Here is a 13,882-nt window from a genome sequence, read left to right on the forward strand (position 1 = left end):
CCCACAGCCGCCACCTGCTCATGGTTGTATACCCAGTGCCTAAACCTTGGTTTGCCACACCCTAAGTATTCACTAAGTACTGGCTGAATAAATGAACCAGAAGATGAAGGGTAAATGAAGATACTAATGCTCATAACAGCAATTAGTCTCTTGCAAGCTACAAATAAGCTGTCATCTAGCCAGAAAGTGGCTAGAATTAAAGCCTTATTTTAATTCTTATCCTATACTCACCCCTACTCCACTAAAAAAAGAGCAGAGGAAGAAGTGACTGGATCTGAAATGCATTCTATCCGTATTAACTAAAAGCAAAAGCTCACACACACTATTTGGTGTAAGTATGTACGTGACATATAGTTACTAAAAGGTATGTTCTAAGAGCATTCCAACAGCAAATGACATGTGTACATATATTAACACGCCTGTAATGTTTTGGGGACATACTCTCTGTTGCTGGACGGCTTGTGGCCTGCTGAAGTCTTGTCCTCTGTTTTGGGTTTCTTGCTCTCATTGGCTCGGTTATCATCTTCATTCTGGATGAAAAACAGAAGAAGCGGCTGCTAGGTTTGAACTTTATTCATCTAATTTCAGTTTTCAGAATAGTCACCCCCAAAGTTTATCCCTGATAAACTTCAGAAAGAAGATAAACATGAAGTAAAAAAATTCATTTAAACAATGTTCAGTAAATTAGGTTTTAAGGCTCAGAAAAAGTCTCCTATTTTAGATAAACAGAGCCCAAATATTGAAACAAATTTCCTAGTCTTTTGGATGGCATCTTTTCAGACTAATGATGTTTTGGGGGGGGAATGAAATTTTAATTAAAATGATTCACATACCATAAAATTCACTCTTTAAAATTCACTCTTCAAAGCTGTTTTATCATTTTACATTCCCACCAGCATTGTATGATAATTCCAATTCCTCCATGTCTTCATCAACCCTTGTTACAGTCCATATTTTTGATTATAGCCAAGCCTGATTTTTGAAAAACTTTTTTTTAAGCTGAAACAAAAGCTATGGGCCCATCTAAATTGCCAATGCTACTTTCCTGGGTGAATCTAAATTATCCTATTTGATATTTGCTTTAAGTACCAGGGCACAAGATTGCAAACATTCTGCCGTAACAAAAGACTGTTCCCCTACACAAAATGATTAAAGATGAACATGTGAAAACATGAGAAAAAGGAATCTACATCCTTCATTACCCTTGGCTGGGTCTCCTCTTGGTACCACCTGCTTTATCTTTAGGAACTACCCAACAATTTTACCAAAGCCACAAATCTCAAAAATCAAGTTTCCTGGTGGTATACATTTTATAAAATCAAAATTTGACTTACAAGTATTGATATAAAAAACTTGGCAGAAATATATGCCAGAGAGATATGAGGTAGGAGAGGAGATATGGGGCACTCTTTTTTAGAGGAAAGAGACTTTTTATTACAAATTATATTATTGTAAAATTTTAAACAAGAGTAAAAAGGACTTTGTATAGTATAAAAATTTGAAAATCTTATCAAAGAACATGTAATACTTGTTAAGCACAAGTTAAGCACAAAAGGACCATTTTTTTAATTCCATAAGAAACCCTTAGTTTCCTAAACAGCAGAGCCTATCCTATACAAGCTCTATTTCATGCAATTCTATGAATGAAATCCCATAACCACGTCCAGCAATCTGAGGTTGTGGGCTATAGGGGCCAGCAGCCCTAAACAGCTTACTAGTCAACTAAAGCATCCCTATAGTACAATAACGGAAACTCATTATCAATAGCACTGAAGTAGTAAGCTTCAGTTTTCTAGAAATTCAAATTTTAAAATATATTCAACTTTTGAAGATACAAAAGGCAAAAAAGAGACAGGTATTGTTCTAGTTTGTCCAAATATACATCATCATTTGCACATAAAGACTGTGGTTTTAAGAAAAAGAGAGAGCAAAAACCTGTCTTCCACTTCATTTTAGAAAAATGTTGTATTCTTCCTATTCTCCCATGTGAAATTCTCAATGTCCACTGGGAGTGGGGTTCTGTTCCGAGACCACCTGGTACAGCCATCCTGGTACCTATCTGCTCACCTGCTCATGCTTTCAGTCTTTTACAATCATATTCACATATATGTATTGGGAAATTACACTATCCTTCAAAATAGATTAAAATTTACTTTCCTCTAAAAACCTCACTATAGCTGAAAAAAATCAAGCTGTTCTTTTCAAAGAATCTCCATTTAAATATGTAAGTTATTCAGCTCTTTTCATTATGTCTAGTATCCTCCAACATAGACATCTGTGAGTTTTCACATTTCTTGGGCCTAAAAAAGCTGACCTTAGATATATATACCAAGCTTGGTCTCTAAATCCAAATTATCTTTGAAGTATTTAGGGGTGAGAGCTGGCTATGTGCCAGCAGATGTTTTTAAGTTCTGAACTTGCGGATATGGGTGTTCAAAAAGGGAAAAAAGTGAGGAGCAAATATGTACAGTGGATTGGTGAAACTCTTAAGGGTGTGTCAAAATTAGTGAGTCAATTATTGTTTAGCTGGAATTAGTCATTTAAAAGGTCTGACTTGGTCTGGGTATGAGAGAAGCGTTAGGGACGGTGACAACCTGGAGAGTACATACCCCAACTAAAGACATTTCAACCCCAAATTTGAAGAATGCTGTCTGTGAAGGCTGGTTTGCAACCTCTGCTTCACTCTGACCTCTACACCAGCCAGCACACACTCTGAACAGAAGCACTGGCTCATTTCTGACTTGATTAGAAACTATCCGGTTTTACTGAAGGAGACAGGCAGAAACCCAAGGGTCCTCAGGAGAATGTTTTGTCTGTAGCCTCAGCAAGGTCTTGGGCTTACCCTCTATTTTCCCTCATAGCTATGACTCAGCTAGTTATTTTTTGGCTGAGATGTCCACTGCATTTCAACAAAACCCTTTACAAACCTTATGTTTCCTCTTGCCTTTGTTGGAAACTTTTTCTGAGGCTTGTTTCTGAGCCTCTCTTGTGTGCTTTTCTGGCACATTTTTCTTTTCCCCCTTGGGTGGCTCTGTTTCTTTGTAAGGCTTTCCTGGTATTCTAGTCAAGAGATTCAGGTCAATCTTCACAATAAGTGGATACCTGTCATCAGGCTCACTAAGGGGTGAAAGAAGTTCCTTCTCTTCCATAGGAGAGAACATACGTTGCCGAAAAAAGCTATCTTCTTCCTCCACTGAGGAGGGCTTAACGGGAGTCCTATTACTCTCAGGGTACTTAGGAGTTTGTGAGGAAGGAGGAAGGCTCTCGCTTTCATCCGAATCTGAGGATGAGGTATCTGTTTCTATGATTTCCCTTGATTTCTGGGAAGATTTACTTGTTGACTTGTATTTCTTTTTCTCTGCTGAAGGTCGAGGGGAAGATTTGGACTCTTTTTTTATGTTGGGTTTCCTTGAGCCTTTGGTGGCTGCTTTGTGTCTGCTGGAAGGCATGCTGGTAGTCATGTCTACAGGGGTTTCACTTTCTATCTTCAAGCCTCCGCGGGGCTCTTCAGCGGCTGCCTTCTCAGCCTTTTTGGGTTGTTTTTTGCCTACAGTTCTCCTCTGTGTTGTGCTGTCACTCTGTGCAGGAGACTTCTGCCTCCCACGCCCACTTTCTGATCCCTTTTGGACGGTTTTGGAATCTCGTCCAGGAGTAGTGGAACTAGTTTCTTTAGCTCCACCTGGATCAGTGTAGCTATTCCCAGTGCCCTGCTCTCGGCCTTCCTTTTTATAGCCTTGAGATGATGGGATGTTACTGTCCACAGAAGAAGCTGGTGACACTTTATGTGGGTTCACTTTATTCAACCAATTATCAAGTTGCCATTTGTTTGTAGGTGGTGGTTCGGGCTGAAAGACAGAGAAATAAGTATGCTTTTTTTCAATAGTGGAGCTCCCTCCTTTACAGTCTAGTCTCAGGAAAAGGAAAAACACAATGCCTAATGCCACAAGTACATCTGTTTTTCATAGTTCTGACTGAACCAAAGCAAAGGGCTGGATATTGACTATTACATCTAATCTCTAATCACTTGAATAAGAAGATAATGACTATTAGATCTAATCACTTGAATGAGAAGATCTAATCACTTGAATTAGATCTAATCACTTGAATTTAAATACATGTCCTTTAAATAGTAAATATTTCTATCAAGATTCTATCTTCAAAGGCAAAAATTTAAAAGACCACATTTAATTTCAGAAAGTAAACAAATGACATAGGTACCAACAGGGATATTTTAGTTACATTTTGTCAGCCAACAGTAAAATTATACTCTTTTTACCCACAATCACTACATAATATGAATTACCATGTTAAGACACAAAAATAAAGCCCCAACAAAATAAATCCAATTATTTTCATGACCTGAAATATGACCTCAAGTAGTTCCTAATCTAGACCAAATGTTTGTGCGAGGAAACCGAAGTATCTAGGTTTCCTCCAGATACCATGTTTCCCTGAAAATAAGACCTAGCCGGACCATCAGCTGTAATGAGTTCTTTTGGAGCAAAAATTAATATAAAACTCGGTCTTATTTTAATGTAATATAAGACCGTGTCTAATATAATGTAGTATAATATAATATAACATAACATAATACCGGGTATAATATAATATAAATACCAGGTCTTATGTTAATTTTTGCTCCAAAAGACGCATTAGAGCTGATGGTCCAGCTAGGTCTTATTTTCGGGGAAACACGGTATACAATTCAATTTCTTTTTGTAAGAATATGTAACCTTCTTTCCTTCACCTTTTGTATTTTAATCAGGTCTCAACTGGCCATGGCCAGGGGTCCTGATGGGGCCTGTGGAAGACGCCCACCTCCCTCTCACCTCAGGAGATGCACTCTGGGATGGCTCGTTTGCCTCACTGTCACTGGAACTACTTTCACTCTCTGAGTCAGATCCAGAGCTGCTTTCAGACCCACTGTGGCTGCTGGAGTCATCCCGTGAGTTTTCTGCCCCTTCACTGTTGTGGTGTGAAGGTTCAGAGGTACTAAAAGAGATAAAACATATAAATGATGAAAAGTTGCTTTTCTTTACAATGACAACAGGAAAATATCCAATTCTGACAACCAACTTTATTTAAAATGTTTACTATTGTTAAGCTTTACATACAGTTTTATTAATCCAGAAATTCACTATAAAAGAAATATTTCCGTAAAAAGTTTCAGATATGCTGCTCAGTACTTACCTTTTAAAAAGTAGCATAAAATTCATATATTTTAAGTGTACAATTCAATGATTTTTAGTTAATTTACAGAGTTGTACAACCATCACAATTGATAATATTTACTTTATAAGGTTAATTATTATACCACTACAGTGCTATCAGGCTGACCCCACCCCTCCAGAAAAAAATAAAAAGTAAAAGAATGCCCACCTTCCTGGTGTACTCCTTGGCATTGTCTTGTCACAATCCTAAAATTAAAGCATGAAAGGAAATCCATGAATGAATAAATAAATAGCACTCTATTTGCTTAATGTGAACAATATCTGAATTCTTAACAGAAAGACTGGCTCCTCTAATCTATGCATCAGTGTTTACTTAACACTTACAACATAATGTTTTAACCTAAATAACTAATTGCTAGGATAAGATGAAAAGCTTGGTTAATAGTTCTTCTTGTCAACAATCTCGTGCTTCATGAGTATGTTCGGAACCGTGATAAGTATTAAGGAAAAGCCAATTTTTTCAAAGTCAAAAGAAAATGGAGCTTTAAAGACAGAGTGGAAAACTACAACATTCCAGTGTTGTAAAGCAGGAAGGAACTTATTTTAAATAACTGGCTCATAAATGTATTATTCCATTACAATTCATATAAAAAACAATGAAAACAAATACTGGATGAGACTGGCGAAATGTAGTAGTAGACACACCTGTTCCCCATCACTGTCTTCACTGCTGCTTAGCTTTAAGTCATCTTTTAACATACTAGAGGGAAAAGGCAGAAAGGATTGTTATTTTTGGAACAGTTTATCATGGCATACCAGAGTATTAAATATCTACTAAGAATTCTAGAAATAATCACTGTGGTAGCCAAAGATTCAATTTGAAAAACAAAGAAAAGAAGCAGTAAGTCTTACTCTGTCTAGTTTGGTTCACATCCAGAGTAAAAATTGAGAAATGAGGAATTTAAAAGTTCAAAAACTCTAACTTTTCCATGAGTAAAATATTCATCTTTCTTTTCTAATTAAACAAAAACCACCTTCTAGAAACTCTTATACTCAGTTCTGTTATCTCTAATTTTTCTCTGATTGCATATACACACACTCATTCATTATTAAAACAAATTATCATACTCATATCCAACAGTCCACTAGAGAGAGAGAACTCTAAAAAGAAGGAATATAAAATGAAAGGATCAGCAATTCTCTTTCACTGTCCCCAATGTTGCATGAAGAGATTTGTACAATTAGGTAACTATGAAAACTAGAACATGAAGTCAAAGTTCTAGTTCATAAATGCCTTGCTATGAAAGACCCTCTACAGAAATAACAATAATGGGTAAGAAATTTGGCTATACAACAGAAGTGACCATGGAGTTAAAAATAAACTCCCGGTTCCAAATCTTCCTTGATAAAAATGGAAATAAATAAATAAAAATACTATAAGCTGATATCTAAATTTTCTTTAAGGCCATAAAATAAAAATTAAAATCTGATAATGAACCACAAAACACTCTTTGCCTTTTTACAGGAGAGGAAAAATTAACACAAAGCTTAGTGAGAACTACAACTAGGAAAAGTTTAATTTCCCATTACCAGTAGTTCATTACTTTTCTTCTTAAAATTTCATGACAGTCTTCAATCAGTGGGAAGGAACTCTTTCACTCCAATAACTACTTACACTTTCCCCTCAAAGCTTAACATGAGTTTCTAAATCTGAGTTTCACAAATTCAGAGTATCACATAAAAGATTACCTAGAAACAAAGTAACCAGATGATTATAGAACTAGAAGTGTTTTAAGGCTGGGCCAATTAAATGGGACAGAAGAAGCGTTTTCGTTTGGACAAGGTCTTAGTGCATCTCTATGACTGATTTCCTGTAAGCAATTGTACTTACTCTGAATTCTCAGTCTTTATGATTTAATAATGGTAGCTCAGTGAACCTGTTTACACATGACTATGTGAAAGCTTGTACCAGGATGCTCAAGGTCCTGCCTGCTTTTGTTCCCTCAGCAACCAAAGTGACATGCACATATATGGTCGGCTTGCATCAGTCCTTTGCATATGAATAAATATGGTAAATAGGAATATAATTTGAATTCTTCATCAACGAAGGGAACTTCTCGTATTCGTATATTTTCATTCTCATTCTGGTCTCCCTATAGTCATCTGAAGAGGCTGAAGTTATTAGTATAGACTGTGGTTATGGCACAGAGCTAGCACTGTGGCCAGTATTTTTTAGAACTTTGTTTTATTCACTAAGATGACTTGTGGTCTCAGGAATTGAGTTCATTTTTTAACCTGGAATGTATTATCATCTATTATTCTATTAAATTTTGATGTATACTCCAGGTTCTACCCATAAAATAAAAGCTGGAAAACTTAAAAGACAGTACAAACTCTGTTGCTTTAACATTCTATATTTAATGGTTAAATGGAAGGCTTTCTAAGAAGAATCATGTCTTTTTTTATGTCTTCTTTATTAAAAACAAAATTAACACACACACACAAATACAAACACACACACCTCTGAGAGATGAAAAAACCTGTAATCTCAGAGTAGAGGTACACAAGTTATGGCCCACAAGCTGAATTCAGACCACCACCTATTTTGTAAAGAAAATTTTACTGGAATGCAGCCATAGTCTATGGTCTATGGCTGCTTTCATGTACAATGGCAGAGCTGAGTAGTTGGGACAGGAATCATATGGCCCCTAAAGCCTAAAATAATTTCACTATCAGGCCCTTTCCATGAAATTTTGCCTACCCTGCCTTAAAAGATTAAATACATATTTCTAAGTGTTGTTCTAAATATCCAGACACAACAGGTAGATTTTTAGCAAAAATGACAAACATTAAACTTATTAAGCAATAAACTTACGATTTAGACTGATGTCCATTTGAAGTTTTAGAAGAAGGATTGTATCTTTCTAGAACAAAAAGAATGCAGAAATCAGTAACTGACGTAGGGCTATTTAGATGGTAAAATATCTATTGATATACCCTCAAGGAAATATAAATCAAAGCAATGAGATATAATTCTTCATTCATCAAATTGCTAACACTTTAAAGTCCAATAATATTAGGTACTGGTGGAAACAGGCACGCTCATATGCTGTTGGTAGAAGTATAAACCCATGCAATCATTCTGGAAGGTGATCTGGTAATATCTTATCAATACTGTTAAATGCACATATCCACTGACTTAGCAATTATAACAAGAGGAATTTACCTTTTAGGTACACCTGGAGGAACACACGCGCGCGCGCGCGCGCGCACACACACACACACACACACACAGATGGTTTTTACAGTATGGTTTGTAACACCAAAATTTGGAAATAAATGTCCATCAAGAGGGGAATAGTTAAATAAATTATGGTACTTTCATGCAACATTAACACAATTTTCATGTTAAAAAGAATAAGCTAGAGCTTTATACTGATACAGAAACAGCTCTAAAATAAATAAGGGAAAAACACAGGTAATAAAGAGCGGGGTGCTGCTTATGATCCCATTTGCCAATAGTTATCTTTGGGGAGAGTATGAGGGGAGGGGTAGAAGTCAGGATGAGACATTCTTAAAAGATTTTAAGAGAAAATGTAAACTTTCTGGTCCACAGTTATTTCCTATATATTCACAATGTCAGGTCCCTGTTCCTATAACCACAGCTTTAAGGCAGAAGTAAGAAATTGATATATACGTAGTTTGTTAACATTAAAAGGGATATTCTTCTAGTTTCATCTTTAAGATTACTAAAGACAACAAGCTAAGGATAAAAAAATTCCACGTTTTTATCTCCCAAAACAGTTTATTACCAGCATGAATCTACCTTATATAAGAAGTTACTACTCTTGGCAAAGAGGACATTTGTTTTGTTACAGAGTTATATGGTGAAGCCCAGGCATTTGCTACAGTTCCTGGCCTTACTACTAACGTTACCACTATCAATTCGCACAGCCATCATGTCTTGGGACCATACTTGAATTCCCTAAGGCTATCTTCCCCTCAAGTTCTTCTGAGAGGCCCAAAGTGGAGGTAAAAGGGGATTGTGTAGCAGACAGCAGACTGTCTTCCCAGACCAAAAGACCCAGGAAGAATAAATAAATACAGAAATAGGAAGAGAAGAACCACTGGAAGCTACAATGACCTCTTCTTACCTGGAGTTTTACTATCAAGAACCAAGTATCTTCATGAAGGAGAAGGAAAGACAGAATGGCTCTTGGGTTTATGAGGTACCCACCAAATTGAATTCATGAACTTTGAAATATTGTTTCAAATACTTAATAAAAATAGTTAATTTTGATATCCAATGATCTATAATTCTTCATTCTATGAACATATCAAGATCAGTTCAACCAACTACTAGTCACAACATAATAAAAATTGGGATAAGACATGCAAAAGAATCATTAAAGCAATACATGACATGACCATGAAAAATGAATGCTCAATAAACAGCTTAATTAGAAAACCAAGAGAAAAAGAAATACTCACTTTGTTCTCCAGGGCCAAAGTTGGACTGTTGAGATTCCTAAGACAAAGGGATATAAAATTACATAGTAACATTACGTAAAAAAGGTTCATTAGTGAAAAATGCTTCAAATTAAATTACTTAATTCCAGCTAATTCAATGAAAGATTATGTTGAATTCCTAAGAATGCATAAAAGAAAAAACACTGAGAGAATTCAAGTGATCTAATAGTCTACCATTCATTTCTTTTCAGCAGCATCCATGATATCCATATTCTAATTTAGAGTCCTGGAAAAGCAAATTATTTAAAGATTCTTGGTCTTAAGAAAATGTTAAAAAAAAAAAAAATTTTTTTTCAGTTAAAAGGTAATACCAAAAACTGTATACTAGGGTGAAATTAGCTATATAACCTATATAGTCTCAAAATATACCACTTTTATGGACTAAAAACCCTACATCGTATTATTCCATGTGATTTTACTCCCTTCCTCTCTCCCTACTCCTAATATCTTACAAACAATTAGCAACTTGAAGAGACTGTCATATACTTCTTCTTAAGCCCTATACTAGCACAATGCCTGGTTCTCGGGAAGCACCAGTAAAAAGGAAGCCAAAATGTACTGTGAAAAAACAAGTTTCAAAACTCAATTTTCATGATCATATTGAATAGATGTGTTCACATGTGCAAATTGTCCATTTTTCTAGGTTAAGTCTGTGGTACACTATGTAGTACTAAAATTACACAAATATCCCTAAATGCCTGCTTAAAAATAAGCATAATCTTCCTTTAATGACAGAATTATCTGTGAAAGAGAAATCCAAACAGTATGAAAGCTAAAATAAAGTTTTGCTGTTACAAAATGTTGTAAACCTACATCTATGGTCAACTGATATTCAATAAGGGTGCCAAGACCATCCAACAAGGAAAGAATAGTCTTTGCAACAAATGGTGCTAGGACAACTGAACAGCCAGATGGAAAAGAATGAAGTTGGATACAAAAAAAAAAAAAGTTAATCAAAGTGAACCAAAGACCTAAATGTAAGAGTTAAAACTACAAAACTCTTAGACTAAAACGTAGTGCCAAATCTTAATGACTTTGCCCTTGGCAAAGAATTCTTCCATATGACACAAAACGCACAAGACACAAAAGAAACAAACAAACAGATAAATTAGACTTCGTCAAAATTAAGAACTTTTGCAGTTCAAAGGACACCATCAAGAAAGTGAAAAGACAACCCACAGAATGGGGAGAAAATATTTGCAAATCATATATCTGATTAAGAGACTGATATCTATACTATATAATGAGCTCTTAAAAAGACAACCCAATAAAAAAGGGCAAAGGATCTGCATATACATTTCTCCAAGGAAGATACACAAATGGCCAATAAGCACATGAAAAGATGTTGTTTGACATAATTTGTCATGCGGGGAATACAAATCAAACCCATCTTGAAGTAGATAACATTTCACACCCACTAGGATGACAAAAATCACAAAGACAGATAAGAAGTGTGGTTAAGGATATGGAGATATTGGAAGCCTAGTGGGAATGTAAAATGGTGTAGCTATCTTCTTTGAAAAACATTCTGGCAGTTTCTCAAATGATTAAACATAGAGTTACCAATAGGAGCAAGTAAAATGAAAACATATGTCACCAAAACTTGAACACAAATGTTACAGCAGCATTATTCACAACAGCCAAAAGCCTGAAACAACCCACATGTCCATCAGCTGACAGACGTATAAACAAATCGTGCTATATATCCATACAATGAAATATTATTTGGCCATAAAAAGTAATGAAGTTCTGATACAGGCCACAACTTGGAAGAACCTTGAAAACATTATGCTAAATGAAAGAATCCAGGTGCTAAAGACCACATCTGTTATGATTCCATTTACATGAAATGTCCAGAAAAGGGAACTCTGTTAAGACAGAGAGTAGATTAGTGGCTGTCAGGGGAACAGAAGAAATGAAGGTAACAGCTAAAGAGCAGGGAATTTCTTTTTGAGGTGATTAAAATGTATTAAAACTGACTATAGTGATAGTTGCACATGTCTATAAATATATTGAAAACCCTTTAATTGTATACTTTAAATGGGTGAATTGCATGGTATGTGAATTATATCTCTATAAGGCTACTTTAAAAACCTATAAATAAGCAGCGGCCAAGAGGTCACTCCTATGAATTGTGGTAAAACATGAAAAGAATCCTCCATTCCCTTGAATTGCTAATTCACTGGATAAGTGGCCTAAGAGTTAACAGCCCAATCTGTCAAGTAATTTCGGACTCCTTTCCCTTACTCCTGACAATAGTCAGCTAGCCGCCAAGTGCTACTGGATCCTGTCCCCAAAACATCTATTATACTAAATGAGACACTATCTCCTCTCCATCACACTGCAAAAATTTTAGGTCCTCTTCGTTTTTCATCTGCAATAGCCATCTAATGGAGCTTCCTGACTCCAGAGTGTCTCCTTCACTCAACTACAGCCTCTAGCTAACCTTTCCAAAGCCCAGGTCTTAGTATGTGTCATCATTCCTCTTATATTTTTCATAGAGCCTCCAATGGCTCTTTGTTTTTCCTAGGGATGAAACACAAACCCTTTGGTATGACATTCTCTCATGCATCTAAGAACTGGAAAAATAGAATGATAAGCAAAAACAAACAATGGGCTTGTCCTTGTGGAGCTTAACGCCCACCTGAATAATGTCAATGACTATCTTTGCAGCTACTCATGCAAATAAAGGTAAAATGGCAATTGTGGTAAGTACAACAAAGGGCGATTACATATACAGTATTATGTAAGAACTTGTAATTGTCTGTCCCTGTGTGTGTGCATGAGACAGAATGTGAGTATGAATAGGAATACAAATCTGGCCAGGAAGATGAGCAAAGGCTTCCCTGAATAAGTACTGCTCAGGTTGAGATTTGAAGGGACTACAGGAAGTAAACTGGGAAAGGAAGGGAAAGATCAGTGTACCACGTAGAAAGAACATAAAGGCCAAAAAGGATAGGAGCACAGCTAGTATAAAGGACTTAAAGGCAGCCTATGGGAGGAAATAGTACAGAAGGAAAAGTGGTGAGAAATGGGACTCAAGACCGGAGAAGCTAGATCATATAGCTTGCAGATTTTACAGACCATATTAAAGATCTGTGTGTGCATGCAGTTTACTAAGCAGAAGAATTATGCAAGGAGAACTGCATATTGTGAAGATCACCCTTCCTATTCAAGAGACTAGCTATGAGAAAGCTAGACTGCAGTGGTCCAAGCAGGGGATGACCACAGCTTCAACAAACTGGTGTCCAGCTTTTTTGACCATGCATCCCCCATCACTAAGAAATGTTTGCATTTGTATCTCCAAAATATGTATAGTTGACCCTTAAATAATACAGGTTTGAACAGCGTGGGTTCATTTAATAAGTGGACTGAAAACAATCCTTATAAAAGTGTCAATGTATATTTTATGCATTATTATTTAGCTAATATGCATATAACCAATATTGAAATTTTAAAGGGGTCAGATAAAGTGAAATAAATAATATTTTAGAGTAATTTTAAAATTATATTTATTAATGGCAACACTTTACTTACACACAAAAAATAGTGCCTCAAAGGTCTGAAACTAAAATTGGCTTATTTTGATGTTTGGTTTCATTGGATATTACAAAGATATTGCTACACGAATGGAAAAATTGCTATATTTACTAAATCATGATACCAAATTTCAACCCTGTACCTTATTTATGCAAAGGTTTCTACTGAAATTTAGCTAGTAGAGTTCCAGTGTTCATTGATATAAATCAGTTTTTCAGGAAAATAAATTAAAAGATTACATTTTAATACTTTTAGCAAATAGGATCGAAACCCACTGAATTTAGAAAATTACGTTTCCAACACTAAAGTTTGCACATATGAAGTCATCATAGTTTTTGTAAACAATAAAAAATACATAATGATGACATTATTTTAAAAATGTTTTCCTAGGGGCAGCCAGTTAGAGCGCCAGCTCTTAACAAGGTTGCTGATTCGATTCCTACATGGGCCAGTGAGCTGTGCCCTCCACAACTAGATTGAAGACATCAACTTGAGCTGAGCTGCCCCTGAGCTGCCAGTGGGCGGCCAGATGGCTCAGCTGGTTAGAGCGCGTGCTCTGAACAACAGGGTTGCCGATTTGACTCCCGCATGGGATGATGGGCTGCGCACCCTGCAACTAGACTGAAAATGGCGACTGGACT

The 13,882-nt window shown here is 36.0% G+C and overlaps 1 protein-coding gene across 5 annotated transcripts in view; it reads right to left on the minus strand.

Annotated features, from left to right (window-relative positions):
* The window catches only part of AFF4 (ALF transcription elongation factor 4), a 73,180-nt gene that overhangs the window by 18,428 nt on the left and 40,870 nt on the right, over positions 1–13,882 (minus strand). For all 5 annotated transcript variants that reach the window (XM_019756075.3, XM_074313506.2, XM_019756074.3 and 2 more), the window contains 7 exons: positions 9,663–9,699; positions 8,047–8,095; positions 5,877–5,931; positions 5,380–5,417; positions 4,830–4,992; positions 2,928–3,845; positions 442–530 (listed from right to left, as the gene is read on the minus strand). In XM_019756075.3, the coding sequence (XP_019611634.1) occupies positions 442–530; positions 2,928–3,845; positions 4,830–4,992; positions 5,380–5,417; positions 5,877–5,931; positions 8,047–8,095; positions 9,663–9,699 (1,349 nt within the window). The remainder of the gene's footprint in view (positions 1–441; positions 531–2,927; positions 3,846–4,829; positions 4,993–5,379; positions 5,418–5,876; positions 5,932–8,046; positions 8,096–9,662; positions 9,700–13,882) is intronic.

This window comes from Rhinolophus sinicus, chromosome 5 (assembly GCF_057876585.1).
Source record: "Rhinolophus sinicus isolate RSI-liver-muscle chromosome 5, RSI-T2T, whole genome shotgun sequence".
Taxonomy (NCBI): Eukaryota; Metazoa; Chordata; class Mammalia; order Chiroptera; family Rhinolophidae; genus Rhinolophus; species Rhinolophus sinicus.